Source organism: Solenopsis invicta, chromosome 16, assembly GCF_016802725.1.
Source record: "Solenopsis invicta isolate M01_SB chromosome 16, UNIL_Sinv_3.0, whole genome shotgun sequence".
In the NCBI taxonomy this organism is placed as follows: domain Eukaryota; kingdom Metazoa; phylum Arthropoda; class Insecta; order Hymenoptera; family Formicidae; genus Solenopsis; species Solenopsis invicta.
Window position 1 is genome coordinate 10,777,695 of NC_052679.1, and position 20,068 is coordinate 10,797,762.

General features: G+C 27.7%; 2 protein-coding genes across 6 annotated transcripts in view; one reads left to right on the plus strand and one right to left on the minus strand.

Annotated features, from left to right (window-relative positions):
* LOC105198485 overlaps positions 1-20,068 on the minus strand; it is a 62,878-nt gene that overhangs the window by 20,879 nt on the left and 21,931 nt on the right. For 4 of the 5 annotated variants that reach the window (XM_039459132.1, XM_026139775.2, XM_039459134.1 and 1 more), the window contains 5 exons: positions 18,718-20,061; positions 9,572-9,718; positions 8,195-8,765; positions 4,788-5,035; positions 1,117-1,650 (listed from right to left, as the gene is read on the minus strand). In XM_039459132.1, coding sequence (XP_039315066.1) covers positions 1,117-1,650; positions 4,788-5,035; positions 8,195-8,765; positions 9,572-9,718; positions 18,718-20,061 — 2,844 coding nt within the window. The remainder of the gene's footprint in view (positions 1-1,116; positions 1,651-4,787; positions 5,036-8,194; positions 8,766-9,571; positions 9,719-18,717; positions 20,062-20,068) is intronic. The other variant, XM_039459135.1, reaches the window with a different exon arrangement.
* On the plus strand, positions 10,206-15,893 carry LOC105198483. The gene is made up of 3 exons (XM_011165198.3): positions 10,206-10,341; positions 11,458-12,290; positions 15,488-15,893. The coding sequence occupies exons 2-3, from the start codon at positions 11,735-11,737 to the stop codon at positions 15,700-15,702; spliced, it is 771 nt and encodes a 256-aa protein (XP_011163500.1). The 5' UTR covers positions 10,206-10,341; positions 11,458-11,734; the 3' UTR covers positions 15,703-15,893.

Genomic DNA, 20,068 nt, shown 5'->3' on the forward strand with positions numbered 1-20,068 from the left:
TAAAGATAATTATAAACTATCACATAAATAAACTATAATTATAAATACAAACAATTATATAAGTAATAAGCCCAACAATAAGTAACACTAGAAATGCAATATAAAACAGTGGAAATAAAAATATAGCTAAAGTGCATATTCGAACTTCGAAATAAAAATCATAGAGACGTAAATATCCACTCAAAAGATTAATTAAAAGACTATGCAGATATTTAACATAGATCCATTGTTTTAATTACATCAGTCTTACATCATTTAACATTTTACCTCTATTTTCGTTATTGTTTCACTAGCATGTTATTGCTTTATATTGTTAATCTTCACGCCTTACGTACAAATATTTTTGTATTATTACGTTTGATATACTGATCGACTTTAAACAAATGTTTTAATTTAACCATATAATTCAATATACGCGATTAAAGACTGCAATTAAATTGAAACTAGTACCACTATTTATTGTACAGCATATTAATTTGTAATATAAAGATTTAACTACTTTAACATTCATACTTTTATTCATTTTTTTTACCTTTAGATTATTTTTCATTTATTTTATTTTGTTATTTTAATTATTTAAAATAAGTTTTTAAAAATAGAATTATTTCGATGCCAATTCTATCAAGTCCGGTTTTGTCAAGTTTTCTTCTTTCAGCGGCCGGTAAGCACATGGAAGGGGCTCGCAAAGGCCGAGTCGGACATGGTGTCTGTACATACATGTAAAAACATGCGAACGTATTGATGAGAATTCCGCGACGGTTGGTATCAAAATACATAATAGCAAATAAATAAACATGGAGCCGAACAAAAAGAAACCGCGGACCTATGAAAATCGCTATAAACCTTTTTAAATAATACAAATATTTATAACATTAGTTATATAGTGATAAATAATTTCGTAAGTATTTAAAGAAAGAGCCGCTGAAACTCAACTACGGTACTCAGCGCGTCGCTTCAACATCGCGCGATTGGACACCGATTTTATCAGGTTCCAGCCTACCGACTTGACAGAATCGGCATCGCACTGTATACCACTACATTGGATTTTCAATAACCAATTTAGAATTTTAATTTTAAATGGATACGTGGAATTTTAATGGAAAAACGTTAACTTACACGAATTTCAGGCGTGCCATAAAACTCGTTGGCCATAGCAAAGATAATTTTCGGATTCTGCATGAGATCCAAATCCTGCCACGCTAATTCGTTGAGTTCTTCCACTCGCGTGAACAGTTTAAGATCGTTTGCGAGACTGCCCAATAACTTCGATCGAAGTGCGGAGAGGCTCACCAGGCCCAGATCACCGATCATGTAGCCAATCGATGTCAAGGAAATCGCATGCCTTAAACTTTCGAGCGGTGGATTCTTGGACCACACATCCAGATTTGTGTGAAGAAACATAATGTTCCAAACATTTAGAAAAAACGTCAGCGTTTCATCTCCCACGGATAATTCGCCGAGATCAAGATTAGCAAGGTTTGACGTCTTACTTAAAATCATTCGTACATCTGCATGATCGGAAATGCTTCTCAAATATAAGTTATCCAGATGAAACCGTCCCGAACCGACATTCCGCAGAACCTGTAGCAGCTCTGTCAATATTTCCGAGACACATTGATTTGGTCCTTTAATCATGACATTTTTTATATTCTGTAAAGATAATATTCCTAGCATTGTACTACATATTCCCAGCAAACATCAAATATAACATGATGTAATAAATATAACATTATAACATATATATGTGTTACATCTATATCCTATTCACTGAGAAAAAACTTCAAGGTCGCACAAATGGCCAACATAGTGGCAAAGGTGTAGCGCGCTACCCAGTACTACATAAATACAGCATATTTGGGTCCAAGCCAGGAAAATTAAGCAGGTAAAACAATCTTTACATTTTAATTAAATCAAAATCGTGACAATATTTTTAAATTACACACTTCTTTCAAAAATATTGAACCAAACCGTTTGATATTATTTTCTGAAACAATATTCACAACAATATGTTTTGATATCACCCGCTCTAACATTACGAGTCTATACGAGCTTTAGCGAGTGTAGAAAGGGATTTCCCAACTGTTTTGTGGACGAAGTCTGCGCGAAATGGACGAGTTTTCGTCCGACGTGTAGAGTTTTTTTTCAGTAAATAGGGTACATATTATATAGCATTGCATCTATGTTATATTTAGTGTTTGCTGGATCGTTTCCTGGTGAAAAAAATTTTTGTAATGTCTTATAATATTTTTGAAAATTTTTCAGATTTTAAATTTATAAATTTTTGAAAAAATATTTTGAGATAATCCTTCAGTCACATAATAAAAAAATTTTATCAAATTTTGGAAATAGTTTACAATTATCGTACAGCTTGTCTCACAAGAGCATATACATCACATCTGCAAGTTCAACAAACAGAAATGGATTTAAAATATTTAAAATGGATAGAAATGGATTCAAAAAATCAAGAATTTAGATTTGGGAATGATCACATAAATCCATTTTTATCCAATTAAAGTTTAAAAATTCTTTGAAACTATTTTAATCCATGAAGTAAAATTGAAATTATGGGATTCTATTTTTTTCAATCCAAAAAAGTTATGTGAGCCATATAATTCATAAAATGGGATTGAAATGAAATGATTTTTATTTTTTTAATCTAAAGAGGTTTTCGTAAGTCATCGAATCCATTTTAATCGGAAACCCGGACCGAAATAAAATTTCGGTCCGGTTATGGTTATGGACCAAATTTATACCCAATTTTTGGTTTCAGTTTAGATTCTGGTTTTTTTTATCGATAATAAAGGACTTGTAACCATAATTGTGGATTTCGTTTTTTTTTTCGGTTATGGTTCTGGTAATAATCTATTGTAAAATTTATAATATATAAAAATAATAATACAAGTATAAATTGCGTATTATAAAAAATTTATGTTTATTAAAAGTTGTTATACAAATAATAAAAAATTTATAAATTATTAGAATGGAAGGTTTGAGATCTTTCAAGATCATGTTTTTTTTTTGCTGTTTTATCTCAGCAACTTGCAGCGTTGTCAGTGGTCGTTTTTTTAAATAGTTTTCTATAAAATAGCAATCTTACGCAAATTATAATAAAAGCAAAGAAATAAAAAAGTAACCCTCCGTGGATACTCTGTAATATCGTTATTTAATTAGGAACCTGGAACTAGATATCTACGGTTTTAAAAATTCAATTAAGATTTTTAAACTTTTTTAATGCTATAAAAGAACCGAAAAAATTAAAATATAATTTTTAAAGCTTTAAAAATTTTAGTTTTACTATTATAAAGATCTCATTGTTTGTATTTATTTTATGTTTAGAAATTGGAGAAAAAATTTCTTTTTAAAATCAACTACGTATATACAAAGCGTTAAAAATATGAATGTAAGATTACAAAAAACTTTATAGAAATTCGATTAGCTCTGACCAGTAATTGATCCTCCAGGATTCATTGATATTTATTCTTATCGAGGATAACACAAATTTTAATCCTGAGAATAGCCTTTCAACGCTCACTTGCGTAACTGATCATTGATTTGTACATACAATTCTGGTCATACTTTTTTTCGCAATTTTCATAATTAATTATATAGTGATATTTAATAACATTAAAAAAAACCGAATCAAAAATTGGACCAAAAAACAGTACTTTTTACTGTAAAAATGTTTTCGGTCCGGTTACAATTCCAGTCCATTAGTCTGCACAATATTTCGATTTCGGTTTCAATCCGTCTGAAATAACAGTTATGATTCGGTTATCGGTTTCGGTCCGGTCCGGAACCCTGATTTTAATCCATGACATAAAATTAAAATGACTTAATTGTTGTATTTTAATCCGAAATGTATTCAAATGAATTATAATGTATTACAAATTTTCAATCCATTTCCGTTTACTGGGAGGTTTATAAAGTATATTTTAATTTATATAAAAATTTGATAAATTTTGTAAAAAATATAAAGTTATATAAAAATTGTAAAATTTACATAGAAATTCTCAAAAATTACATAAAAAATTCTAAAAAAAATATTTACCAAAAAAACAGCTTACAAAATAGTAAGGAAAAAAACTTGTGTAATCTAAAATCAAAAACAGCTTTTTATTATATTTTAGTAAAAAAAGTTCTCATAATATCTTCTATTTTTGAGTTTTCTTCAGTTAAAATTTATAAAAATTTCTAACAAAAAAATCTTAAATTACTGAGCGAGAAGTTTTCTGTGGAAATTATAGAATAAAAAATCTTAGAATATTTTAAAATTTATAGATATAAATATAAACAAAAACGTTTTTAACAACTTTTTAAAAATATTCCAATTCGTACAAAAAAGAAAAAATTTCAAAACGTTATAAAGTTATACGGAATATATACAATCTATAATTCTTCAGAATTTCTATATAAATTTGATATTTGATAGATATAACATTTTTGAAAATATTTAAATTTTAAATTCATAAAGATTTTCTACAAAAATACCATGAATTTTTTCAGTTATACTTTTCCTTTAGAATTTATAAAATGTTAGAATATTTCAGAATTCATAAATATAAAGAATTCTAATAAAGATGTAAAATTTTTCTTAGCTGAAATATTTTAGTCCATATAAAAAAATCTAAAATCTAAAAAATGTTCTAAATAGTTGTAAAATTATATAAAAATTTTGAAAAAAGATCTAAAAATTATATAAAATCTAAAAAATTAGTGCACATTAAGAATTCTAAGAAAAAATTTCACCAAAATTAAGAATAAAAGTTGCATATTTTATGAATTTGTACCGATTCATCTTGATTTTGATTCAGTATAATGCATTCAGAGTCCTTGATGCTACTGCAGTTTCGTATATTATAACAGGAAATACTTGGACACGCGTTTACAAGAATGCTGTATATTAAATTCACTTGCAAACTAGAAGCAACTTCTTCGAGCTTATCTGGCTCTGTATTCAAATCGAACATCTGATATCCAAAATAATGATGTAGCGACGTCTTCAATAAATCGGACACTGTCTGTACGTTAGTATCGTCTAGAAACAAAATAGTAACATATTAATATAATCAGGTTAATGAATAAATGCAGCATTGGGTAAATTAATTTAATTTTTAAAATCAAATTAAATAAAAATTAATGGCTTATACAATTAATTTAGTTACGTTAAAAGTTGCACGAATAAAAAATTCAATTAAAAGTTGCATTAAAATTAAATTAATTTAAATTAAAAGTTAATTTTGAAAAAACTGTATTTATACCAAATTTTAAAATTAGATTGCTCTAGATAACAAAACAATTACGACATGGATTATCAAATTTAATATTTTATTTGTAAATTCAATTTGTATGAAATAATAACAATTATTTATAGTGGGTGAGTGCAAAAGTGTCTGATTCCAATAGATGTCATTAGAAAAGTTGTAGCGTCATTGATTATTATGTGTGTACAACTACACTATTTTCGTCCATTTTCGACCTACTTCCGCTAAAATTTATTTTCGTGTAATACATACAACATCTAATTCGACTTTTTTCAACTGTTTTTTCCTTCTTCCATTTATTTCTTTTAACACTTTGACAGAAATATTTTCTCCTGAACACTACACAATTGTTTCTTTTTACATATTACCTATACTTTCTATTCGAAAATAAATTTTAGTAGACGTAGATTGGAAGTAGAAAGAAATGATATAGGATACGAATGAACTAAAATATTTGGAAAAAATCACATTTCTCGATCAAAAGTAGAAGAAATTAATATTTTACTTTTATCTACAACTGATTTTGTGGAAACGTGTAGTAGATTGGAAGGAAATAAAAATTTCATTTTTGTTTCCATTCACTTCCACCATCTGACCAGAAATATCACATCCATCGTATTCTTTTGACCCTGCATCGAATTACCTTGTTTCGATCATTGCAAAACGATTTAAATGCGAAAAAATTCGTGTTTAGAAACCAAACTTCTCTCTTAAACGTAAAACCGAAGTTTTTTTATAATCGAGATATTCATATGCATATCAGAACATTGAAAAAAGATTGTAGAAAACGGCGCGGTGATTACATCCTGTAGTAACAATCTCCCGCAAAACTGCTGTAATTCTTGCAGCAGACTTTAATAGATACCGCCAGCAAAATATTATGATCTGCTACCTCATTTTACTCAAATCTCCCAAAAGATTATGCAGGCAAATTCTGCTGAAAGAATCTTATACTTAAAAGACTGTTTCCAGACTGCAGTTATCGGAAGAATCTACTTCAAGATAGCTCGATTTTTGTAGCAAGTATGTATCTGCAAACAGTTTATTTGCGTGTACAATGCACGAATATTATAGCAGACTGTTGACAGATTGGAGTATTAAGAATATTGTTTTGTACATCCGATTCAATTCTGTTGCAATTAACCGTACACAGATTCTATGCGGAGTCATTAATTAGTAAAAAAATTTTATACATTAAATTATTATTTAAGTTTTGCTGAGAAATTGAGTACGAATTTTTGCACTCACTCAATACATGGAAATTTTTAAATGTTGTTTTTATGTAAGAGTGTGCTTTTTTCTTTTATAGAGGAGAAAAGAGTAATATAGCACCCACTTTCATTCTATTAAATAACTTTGCTTATAATTAATATTTTCTATTGAAACTTGAACGATTACATTCGTCAGAGTGATGATTGACAGATTCTAGACTCAATGTAATGAAATATTTATTATTTAGAACGTAATTTATAAAAATCTACTCCATAATGGATGGAAGATAAAAAAGTGGTTGTAATATGGCTATCCATAAAAATAATTATAAAAAATTGGTTTAATTAAAAAAAAAACACAGTAACTTGTTGCAAAATTATATATTTTTAATTTTCCATTATTTAGAATTTTCCTGCGTTCAGAAGCTTTAGAAGTATCATTAGAAATTTCATTAAAAATAACATTGTATCCCTGTTTAACATTAAACAACAAGCACAAAATGATGTCTCTAATGTTTTTAAACACGCTCTTTAGAATGATAATCAACTTATCAAAGAAATATTTCAATATAAAAATTTCGCTTAAAAAAACCATATTAACAAAATTCCATGTTACTGTTTTAACTTTGTATAACTTGAAATGTATACGGCCGAATAAAAAGTTAAATAACAAAAAAAACATTCGAGTGTATAGTATGTACCTTCGTGTGATAATACACTCAAGTTTAAGAATAATGAGGAAGTGTATGTAAAGGTTCAAAATGTACCTTGAAAAAATTTAGAAGTGCTCAAAAGTAAAAATGCCTTATAACAATTGTCAGTCATTATGTATTGGTATATTAGCATCACTACAAAACGACGAGCTATTAAACAAATAACTCCATAAGCAATTGTTAGAATACGTCATCTAATAACGGAAATAATAGGGGTAGCCATATTGTCGACAGTAGCCATAATACCTCTTCTCCTCTATTATTAATTTTTAACTTATGAAAAAAAGCTTTTAATAAATTAAAATTTGTTTTAAAAATAATTTAAAGTTAAAAATCAGTTCATTTAAAATTAATTAAATATAGAAAACATCGATCCATATGTGAAAACACAACTACGAATATTAAACAAAAAACCTTATTTTTAAAATCATCATTAAGTCATGGCTAGATCTTAGTGCTAATAGATCTTAATGCTGATGCTTCATTCACATACGCTTCTTAGTAAAAATTTTTCTTTGTTGTTGTGAAGAATATTACCACAAAGGTCGAATTGGTTAAAATACCAGCACCAGAAAATCAGAAGTTCTCAGTTTCGACCTTTGGCTGAAGTGTTATTTTTCGTAACAAATTCTTTACAGTTTTTTAGGGGAAAAGGGTTCTCACATTCAGGTTGCTGGTTAGCATCAGTTATGTTAAATTAATTTTCAATTTAACCATAACGTGATATTACTAATTTTTGTTTAATTTAGAATTGTTTCATGATCGAAAAATTTATTTGGCCCGCAGTTTAGTAAACTTGAAAAGGTTTATAAAATCATACAATAAATATAATACAGCACTAAGATCTAGCTTATATGATTAAAGCACTTCGTTTATATTGTAAAATTAATTACATAAAGTTAACAGTTATTAACTTTTAACTTTATTATTTAATTTTTAAAAATATTTAATAAGTTCTTATTTAACCCTGTGAGAATTAAGATAAACAAACAAAAGAATTTATTAATACCTGGAATAATAGTGGATATAAGCCGCAAATAAGAGTAGATGCTGCGAAGATATTTTTCGCTATTAAAAATATTAGATATTCTTTCTATTGTTTTTAATCCTGTAACATAATTATTGTTGCAAGATTGCGCATCTGTAATCCCTGTTCTTTCAAAGTTGTGTAATGTGTCATAATTATCCTCGAAATCATGCCAAACGGCATCGTTCTCTTTCCATTCTTTTACATGCAACGGAATTCTGGCGTCACATAGTATAGCAGCCACAGAAGAATCATTTCTATTCTCATAAAACAATTGATAAATCCTTAAAAAAAAATTTGCGTGTGCTGTGCTGTCAAATGTTTCGCAGAGTTTAAGATACTTCATCGCTACGTCGCACAAGTTACTTGAGATTTGATATGTTTGGCTTATAGTCAAACTTAAATCCAACACACTAAAAGTTAATATCTCGTTGCTATGTAAAAATTTCGTGTCCAACATTCGTAAATGTGTTTGTTGAGACGCCAGAAATGTTTCGAGTTGATTGATGTATTTAGAGGACTGTACGCCTTCTTGCGCAGCAAATTTTATGGTCTGCAAACATATTGTAACATCTGATACTTATATTATTTAAATTAAGATTCTTATTCCAGGCTAAATTGGGTAAGTAAATATTTTTTTATAAATAAAATAAAATAAAAGTTAATGGCTTATAAAATTAATTTAGTTACGTTAAAAGTTGTAGAAACCAAAAAAACTAATTTAATTAAAAATTGTATTAAAGTTAAAATAGCGTCATTTAAATTAAAATTAATTTTAGTTAATTTTTAAAAGCATTATTTACTAATTAAAACGTAACAATTTTTAAAAATTTGATTATTCTAAATAATAAAACAATTACAATATAGATAATATAAATTTAATATTTTATATATTAATTAAATTTATAAAATAAAAAAAGATGTGAAGAAATGTCTATATCTTTTCTAGAAATCGTGAATTACTTTTGTTAAATTAGAGAATATTATTTTAAAAAATTAAATTATTTAAAATAATAATTACAATATATCGTTAAATAGATTTAATATTTCTTTTCTAAATTAAATTTACATGAAACAATAAAAAAAATTTATTTTAATAATAAAAATAAGAGAAATGTTTTAAACATCAGAATGTATTTTTTCTCTTATTCTACACAGATAAATTTTTAACATAAAAAAGTTAATAATATGTGTTTTAAAAACTACTCATGTTAAAAGTTATTTGAAGTTAACTGACAATAAGTTAATTTAAAAATTGATAACTTTTTAACATTATTATTTAAATTTAAATTTTAACTAGTTACTTGCACAATAATGGTAAGATTTAACGATAAGATTAAAAAAAATATATATATTTACCTCTAGTGTGGAAGTTGTTGAGCCTTCTTTAGAGGAATTTGCTGCATCTAAGATATGAACATGCTTACATATATTCCGTTTAAATTTGTAGAGCGCCTCCGAAAATCGAATCTCGCCATCTAATTGTGTGTTTTCCATGTGGAACATCTGAGGAGTAAAATATATTTCTAAATAATATTAGAAAAAGCTTATAAAAATGTTAAGTCAAAAAGCGGCTATGTTTCTGTTAATTCAGATTCATATCTTGCAAGCAATTTCTCAGACAGTTGAGTATTTGACACAAACTGCTTATATTCTATAATTCAAATTATATCTTACTAAATAAAATAATTTAAATGAATAAATGCATTTATTTATTACTATAACAATTGAAATAACGCATTATTTAATCACTTATTCATTATTTAATTAGTAATTAATATTTAGTCATTAATTGTTAATAATTAACGCATAAAAATAATTATTCGTTATAGATTAATACAAGGGATACAAGAGTCTTTGAAATTGCGTTGGACGACGTAAATTACGATGAGGAAAGCGAAAATGAAATGATTCAATCAGTGGATCTTGCGGATTTAAAACCTCTTGCGGAAGATGAGAGCAGATACGAACCGTTGCATTCTCACGTGAAGTATTACAACGAACATAATGCCGAGAGCAAAAAACAGTATTCGGATATATTACTCTCCTTGCAACCACACACAAAAGAAATGTTTAATTTGGAAGAAAAAGATAAATTTGTTGCTGGTTTTAAGCATAATTTGGATAAGGTAAATGTCTTATTAAAAGATAAAAAGTCGAATATTTTCTTTATATATATATATATATAATTCAACAATAATCTGGAATCAATAAGGCCTAATAACGAGGAAACAACAAAATTATTTCAAATTAATATATGTATGTATTTAATAAATTCAAGCCAAATTAACAATAGTGACTTTCTATATAAACAAGAAACCGATATATATAGAAATATTTATTAAATTAAGAATAATTACTTTTAACGTGTCCGTCGGTTTCGAGCTATACAGATCCTTCTTCAGCAATAAATAAGTGACATAAACAAAAACTAATTTGATAATATAACAGCATCTTTGAAACAAACTGATATTGGTGCGACATCTCTTATTTATTACGCAAATAAACCAAAAAATCGAAACATAGAGCCAATATCTAAAATAAGAATAACACGCACATAAATAAATGTAATAAATAATAAATAGTTCTTTATGTCCATAAGAAAATTGTAAAATTAATATAGATAAATGTCGAATATTGAAAGAAGTTAAATGATAACAATTGTGTTGATAAAAGTTATAAATATCTTAATGTATATTCTTCGTTAGTAGACGAAAACCAGTAAAAGTCGTAGAGGTAGTCAAATATAGTTGCGTTAGTTGTTCTTGATGTCAAATTGATATTATAATTAGAACATATTAAATCCAAAGGAGACATTAAGATAAATTATCAATATGTTAAAATTTGAGATCGCAAAGATTAGGAAAAATGACATGTCAATTCTAAATAAGAATCACGAGGTTTCTATGAGCCTATTTCTATAAAAATATTATAAAAATATTATAAATATTAATTAAATATAGATTTCTATTTAACACTTTCTGTTTGACACACACAGATCAAATTTTAGGTTTATAGCTATCATATTGTTCTTTTAACTTCTTAAAAAAAGCGATATAAAAATAGTAAACCAATATTGCTCTTTATATCTTTATCTTTTATCTTGTACCTTTGCTTTTTATATATAAACAAAAATATTTCATGCTCGCATATGAAACAATAATTACTAAATAAAATACATTTATTTTAATTTGATATTCATTTTTTATTAATATTGATTTTTTCTGTGTATATTTTTGAATCAGTATTTCCCTAAAACGGCAAAACAGATAATTGCTGTATCATCAATTAATCATACTAATAAGAACAAGAAAAGCATGCAGACTTCTGCAAGACTACAAAATTACAGAAAGAATAGAGCAAACGTAGCCACAGGTATAAATCATAATAGACCTATAAAATTATATCAGACTAATAAATAGAGAGAAGAAATAAAAGGAATATTCTTCTAATATCAAACAAACAGTCAAAAGTGTAAAAAGCATTAGAGTAAAACGCAAAGAGAATCATTACGAGACAACAATGAACAAGAAGACAGATTTTTCCCAAGTGATGAAAAATAGAAATGTCACAACTGACAAGACAGAAACGACGGAATACTTTATGAAAACTCAGCGGACGCAATATGATTTGTACGAATACAAAGAAACTATGAATAAAGATATAAAAGATACTTTGGATCAGATTTTAATCTTGGAAAAAGGCGTTACTTCTCCAATAGATAACGAAAGCTCTTACAATGAATCATACGATTACGAGAGATTCAAAATGGAATACGAACATCAATTGGAATATGACATAAAGGAAGGGAAGGTGTTAAATTACACCGAGACGGAAGAATCGAATAACACACCGAAAAAAGTGTTGAAAAGAATAATGAATTTAAAACAACCCGAGAACTGTACGAAGGAGGAACTCAGCCAAATTGGAATTAAAGCGATAGAGTGCCTTTTGTACGATTATCAGCGCATGAAGGATATAACAACTGCGAAAGTAGTTCTTTCGAGGACGTGGTTGGTTTTACGAATATGGATCTTCATTTATATTTGCTTGGCGATTCTCTGCTGGTGTCAACGAGGTAATTTTAGCTATTCTTGCATTACATCTTTTCTGAAGAAAAAAATAATATATAGAGATTTCATATTGAAAATTACACACTATATTGCACTGTTGGACATTAATCGATTAATTTGTCAACTAAAATAATTGACTATAAATTTAAAAAGTACATAATTATGATTAATATAATCAATTAATAAATTATAAAAACAAATTGATAAAGGGCTAATAAAAGTCAGGACGTTGATGTTGATGCACATAATTCTGAGTTTATTTTAATATAATTTAAAAAGTTTGAACGTTTCGATCCTGTTTCGGGTTATTCTCAATAAAAAATAGGTCGTAAACAGAAGGCCTCCACTTCACATAGCGTAGTCGTTGTTGTTGGAAAGTCACAATCGGGTGGTTATCCGAGTGAAATTGAAAATTCTAAAAGTTGATGACCAACCACCAAATATACAATACAAGGATTAACAATCTGCAATGTTTTTTGTACTTACAACATGAAGCAAGGAACGGATACAGGGTACAAACGCAAGAATAAATTCATAAATAGATACATAATTAACATTGTCAGTGACACTGTGAAATAAAACTCTCTTAGAAGCATTGTACAAATACTTCTCGTTTGTGTCACAGTCAGAGCAATATTGCTTTCCGTTAGTAAGCAATGCCGGCGATGGGATCAAACGATTAAAAATAAATATTCAAATAATGAGTCACAAAATTAAAGTCTTTCGAGGATACAAATGTAGGCCTAGTGTAAATATTTCGTGTCGGATTGTCTATTTAGCCCATTGTTTTGGCACTTAATATGTAGCATTTCAGGCGAAGACACACACATATGGAGTTTAATTAGTACCATAAATCCACATAAGATAAAGAACACAAGAAGCACGTAAGATAAAGTACGAATACCGAACCGGTTATTACGGAGCACAGGATAAATAGTGACTATTTCAATTGAGACAATGTTCTAATTTTAGATAAAGAACCTTTCTGGGGAAAACGCCTGATTTCTGAAATGCTACATATTAAGAGCCAAAACAATGGACTAAATAGACAATCCGACACGGAATATTTACACCATACCTACACTTGTATCCTTAAAAGATTTCAATTCTGTGACTCATTATTTGTATATTTATTTTCAACCGTTTGATCCCATCGCCGGCATTGCTTACTAACGGAAAGCAGTATTGCTCTGACTGTGACACAGACGAGAAGTATTTGTACAACGTTTCTAAGAGAGTTTTATTTCACAGTGTCACTGACAATGTTAATTGTGTATCTATTTACGAATTTATTCTTGCGCTTGTACCATGTATCCGTTCCTTGCTTCACATTGTAAGTACAAAAAAACATCGCAGATTATTAATCCTTGTAATGTATATTTGGTGGTTGGTCATCACCCTTTAGAATTTTCAATTTCACTCGGATGACCACCCAATTGTGACTTTCCAACGACAACACTACGTGAAGTGGAGACTTTCTGTTTACGACTGTTTTCTATTTTTCGCTGAGGATAACCCGAAACGGGGTCAAAACGTTCAAACTTTTTAAATTAAATTAAAATAAACTCAGAATTACATGCACCAACATCAGTGTCCTGACTCTCATTAGCTCTTTATCAATTTATTTAATTTTCGAAAGTCCTTCTAATTATTGTAATTATTAAATTATAAAAAATTTTGTATAATTAAGTTTTCGCTTAAAGCAATCAACTAAAAATTAATGGTAAGCATAATCACGATTGATTTAATCAATTATTGAAATAACTTAATATCTTTTAATTGAAAAAATAATCATTAATTATTAATTTTAATTATTTAAAAAATTATATTTACAATTTTTACGAAACAAAATGATTATGACCTTAATGTTTTTGTTATATAGAAAATATAGTTTTAAAAGCTCGGGAAAAAAACCGTTTTTTTTTTTCAATTTTTCCGCGGATTTTTTCGGTTTTTTTCCCAAGGATAGAAAAATTCAAAAAGTATCAGTTTTACGACATGATTTTTTAACTTTAGTTCACCATACTTATTTTCGAATCCGTAGTTTGCCATACTTCGTGAGATAGCTCAATTTTCCGTCTTATTACTTTCATACTAATTAAAGTTTTTAAGCTTGTATTATAAAAATTAAAAGTCTGTAGTCTAAATTTAATGTTTATAAGATAATAGCAGGTCGAGAAAATAATTTAAATTTAAAGTAATTACATTTATAACAAAATATGTAGGAAAAAATAAACTATAAAACGAGACTACACTTCAGGAGTTCATTAACCTGGAATATAGAGAACTAAAGTTAGAAATCTGTGTTAATGAGAAATAACTACAGAATAGTCCATACAAAATTAGATTAATGTTAGTCTCTGTCTTTAAGTTTTTCTCAGACAGCATAAGAGAAAGAACGTTGGCTCTATGAGCTTGTGCGAGCAGTCGGTAAGCCATCTTTTGTAATCTCTTATGGTAAAATCTCTTATGGTAAAATTTCTTATGGTAATTGGAAAAATTATGATTCACATGTCTAAAGCTAATGCTGAGTTCATTTTATATGTATATATCTTCACAATAACCGCTTGTGCAGAGAATATGTACAAAGTGCAGTTATACATTTAAACTCTATTATGTTACTACTGGAAATTTAGACTATGTTCTACAATAAAAATAGAAGAAGAAATAAAAATTTTAACAAAAAAATAAGATTACATAAACTTCCAAGATCATATTAATGTGATGAAAGACATTAACAATTAAGTAACGTGTCATTTATATAGTAAAAGCAGCAATTTTTTGCAAAAAAGCAATTTTTCCGAAAAAAAACCGGGAATTTTTCCGGTTTTTTTCCGGCGATTTGAAAAAAGCGGTTTTTTTAAAACTATAATAGAAAAAATAGTTAAATCAAAATATTCAGTCAATAAATTATTTTATTTAATATATTAATTAGTGCTCTTCAGCTATCAATCAATGCTGTAAATTAGACTAAAATAAACGATTAATAATTAACAATAAATTTTTATTCAACAGTATTTTCAATCAATCGAATTATCGCAATTTATTTTAATCAACGCATTTTTAATAAAAAATTTAATTATTTTATTTAAATTATTTCAATGCACTAAAAATTTTAATCGTTCATTATAATCAATAACTAATTTTTAGTCATAAAAATTAATAGATAAATTAATTAAATTTTACCTAACATTAATTTTAGGATGGTGTTGCTGTTGTTTCCGTTGTAAATTTTGCTTTCCGCGAAAAAGGATTATACTTGTTAAACAATATTATACAATGAATCCACCTGGCGTTTTCATGAAGGATTTCAAAAAGAAGAAAGATGTGAAGAAAGAGGAACCTATTAGATATGGAGCTACTAAATATGAATACGATGCCTACAAGACTCTTGAAACTGCAATAAGAAATATATGAATGTTAATGCATTTGCGTTTTATCTGCTAACGGGTTTATACATACCATGGTAGGAAATAGAAATGTGATTTTAAAATATGCTTTGTTGTAAAAGATAGTTATTTGTGTCTATATTAAGAATTCCTAGCCCAAAACTTCGAACACTTCTGAATTTTTTCAAAAATTAACAATAAATAAAACTTTTGAAATCATTGGATCGATTAATTACTTGATGAAAAAATAAATCTCAGGGAGAAAAGAAAAAAAAAAATAAGTACCGCAGTGTTCCAGAACCAATAAATACAGTTCAGATTATGTAATGCATTTTCTTCATTTCAAACAGTAGCGTTAATTAATATTCGAGAATTTCAAATTCGCATTAATATATTAGAATTATTAAATGTATAAATAAATAATCCGCTATTTTTTTATAAAATTCAGTATTTATTGTCAATACCTACTAAATTTTAATTCAGTGCTGAACGTAATTTTTGTTATTTTTCAATATTTTCCATTATGATTCAGGCAAGTTATGGATTCCAGATTGATAAAAAAATTTAGTAATTTTGTGTAAATAATTCACGTCTTTTTACTTTTTCAATGTTTCTAAAATTTTTTTGTTAAACAAAGTATACTACACCAAACAAAATAAATAATAATCCATGGATCTATATCCAATGAATATATCGAATATGATAAAATATTTCAATCAAGTTGCAATAGTGTGTCTTTGTTCAATTTTGTCATACAAGGCCAAAAATTGTCATGCAGCAATTTGATTGGGAGACGACCTTTTCTTATCTCATCGTCAGTTATACATTAGATACATTTGAATGAGATGCTTCACCTTGACATATTCTCGTTGAATATAGCGCCCTTATATATATATATGTTTTGTTCGATGCAACACGCTTTCTAATAAAAAATTTATAAAAGTCAAAGTAAAAAAGTAGTTTGGTGAATTCATCACAAGACCAAACTTTTATTGAGCTGGAATTCATCATTTGCCTAAAACATGAAGAAAAGTATTGAAAAATAATAGAGATTACTTTCGTGATTAAACTATATCGGTATGTTTCGATAATATTGAATTTAAAAAAATAGTAGATTATTTATTTGTACATTTAATAAATTACATTTATATATATTAAAAGTTTTAATCCTATTATTATATTATAATAACTTAACTTTTTTTACCTTTTCCTAAAATCTATTATCCTTTCAAATAGTTCATTGATCCAATAACATAAAAATTTCTTTGCTATTAATTCTTGAAAAAAAAACTAAGGGGTACTTGAAGTTAAAATTTGGAATTTTAAAATAGGGATGAAAAACTATCTTTTGAAATAAATCACATTTAAAAAAGACCATTTCTACTTACAACCTTCTCTTTGTGAAGAAAAAGCTATTTTAACTTGACTTAATTCAATTAAATTTTTTCAGTTGAAGTATTTAGTTTAAATATTTAAAAAATATAAACATATCAACTATCAAAATACATAAAATTCTATGACCTTTAGTTCATACATATTTTTATTTTTTATATTTATACTTAACTTAATTTTTTTAAACAAGAATCGCCTTCAACGATTGTAGCTGGATCACCCAAATAAATATAAACACTAAGATCTAGCTATAACCGTTAAAGGCGTTCTTGTTTAATTTGTGTTGTCACATTATCAGTCGAATATTTCTCTATTCTAATTTTTTTGTTTGTATATACTTAACTTAGTTTATGTTAATGTTTATACATTTAAGTTAACCCTCCGTGTATTAACTCATATTGACCCCAACGATTTTACCCATTTTCTCGAATCTATCTCAAATTCGGACATGTAACAAAAAAAATAAAACAAAAAACGTTTTTGATTATACAATTTTACAATCGTATTTCTAAATGTTGAATGTATCAGAGCTTTTTAGAAAACAAACCCTTTGAAAAACAACACCGTTTATCCATGACCCACGAAGTCTGACTAATGTCTATTTTCATCAATGTAGATTAACTTTGATCTTGACTTAACTTATTCTGTATCTTTTTCTAATTTTTAAACTAGAAAAAGATAAAGGCTAAGTTAAACCGAGATTAAAGACAATTAAAGATGATTTACGTTAATAAAAATAGATGCAACAGTGAAAAATAGGGTAATCTGCAAAATGTTAAATGTATAAATATTCAAACTGAAGAAATTTAATTAAAATTTAATTAAAAAATTTAATCAAGTTAACATTTTTTCGCAGAGTATAATTCAGAACAAATTAAATTCAGATGTTTATTGACTTATTTATTAGTCAAATTTTATTGACTAGTAGTCGCTTTTGATAGAAGTAGTAAAAATATTTTCCTGGACGTACAAGTGAATGTTTATATTTATGAATAGTAAACATGCTCACATTCAATTAATTATAATTATATTTAATGTTATAATTATATCCAATTTTAATTTGATGTTACTTGTTTGTGCAAGCATTTCAACTATCAAAATGTTTCTTCAATGTAAAATAAATCTCATTTTAATTTCTACAGAAAAAGAAAATATAAAAAATTATTACACAAATTAGAAGTTTACAATTAACTGATGGAAAGGTTAAAGGAACAGTCATACCAGAATCTCAGTGCTTAATATTTCTTATGTGATTTTATATACTTTTTTCTAATCAAATACAATTTTTAAGTTGCATCAGAAAAGTAATATCACAATTGATAATTTAATAATATTGATGCTAATATGCATAATTTATCATATTATTATTAATAAGCTTAATTCAAACTTACAAGAGTGTAGATTTTTTGTGAGAAATCCTTTCAGCTTTAGAATGAGCCCAGAAAGAAGTTGCTATCTTTACTTTTGGCAGATATGAGTTTTTGAAAAAACAAAACATAAATGTTCTATCGAAAAGATTAAGATTCTTGCTATGACCGTTTCTTAGCCTTTCTCTTTATTTAATTATATTATACACGTTAAGATCTTATTTCAATTAAAAGTTCATACTTTTTGGAAAAAATGGTTTGCATTATTTACATAAAGTGATTACCTCAATTACTTCTCGTGCTTTCTGAAAATCGCCCTTCCACAAACAGTGCAAGATCAGACTTTCCCTCGAAGCCAACATTAAACTGATCAAAGACAGTCTGTTTCTCGTTGAATTATAATCTGATGCTGCCGCGGTGTGCCTGGAGTGTTTTCTGCGTTTACTACCGCCCAACAAACTGGACTCCGAGCTGCTGTCAGATTTAACTTTAGTCTCGTCCGAGGTGTTGTCTCCCTTATAAAAAAACGTGTCTCCCTTGCGATGCAAAATTGCTCGGTTGATGCTTGGTTTTTGAAAGACTGAAAATTCCAATTTATTTATAACGGAGGAATTGTCAAACTCGTCCGACGGAGCACCAACATCTTCAACGAAATGAGGTCCCAAATAAAATTTCAGTCTCCAACGAGTGTCCGTTAATGCCAACGTAAGAGTGGACACGTTTTCGCGAAGTCGTTGCGTCTCTTCGCATTCAGGCACTTCATATAATTCATCAATCTCCTCTTTTGTAATCGAAGTACTCTTCCATAAATAATACAGCATATCTCTCACAGCGTAATTATTAGCTATGAAGCCCGATCTCTCATATTCCATTGAACTATGAGTATTGCAGTCGTTATCTTTAGAATTGGGATTCGTAACGTTGAGATCATCATAACGTAAAAATAATAAGGAAAAAATGCTCTCTATCGTCTCTATCCTTAATGATAGTGGGAACAAAGATGACAAGTGTGATACCATTCTAGTAAAATATTTAGTAATCTGTCTGTATTCCGTATTATAAGATTCACATAAAAAAATAGCTTTCAAGGCGCTTATTGTGCAGCAATACGCTTGAAAACTTGCGGATTGAGTCGGAGTGGTCTCTTCCAGTAGATCTTGAATGTCGCCGTGATCTTGATCGTGAATATTTGTCGTGAATTTCAAGACAAAAAGTACATTGTGTTTTTGCAAAAGGGACAAAATTTGTTTCACAGATGCTATCTGTTCGATTGCATCAAACTGCAAATTTTTAGATTCTTTGGTATCTAATTTCACATTTGTTAAGTGTCTCTTCTTCCACTGTAAAATATATACTACAATTCTAATGTGGTTTTTTAAGAGCGTGTATAATCCATTTAAGTCATAATCGTTGCATAGATCAAGATAACATTTCTCCAAGAGGAAATCGATAGATTCGCAGATAGCAATACCATTGTTGTAGCTTTCACTGGTGTTAAATATTTCTTGCGGACATTCGCTTAGTGCTTTAAATAATAACACTGGATATAATCTCTTTAATAAGTCGCATGATAATAGTAATTCGACTTCGCTGTATTTTCCTTTTGTTGTTAAAATGTAACATATGTCCTGTAAC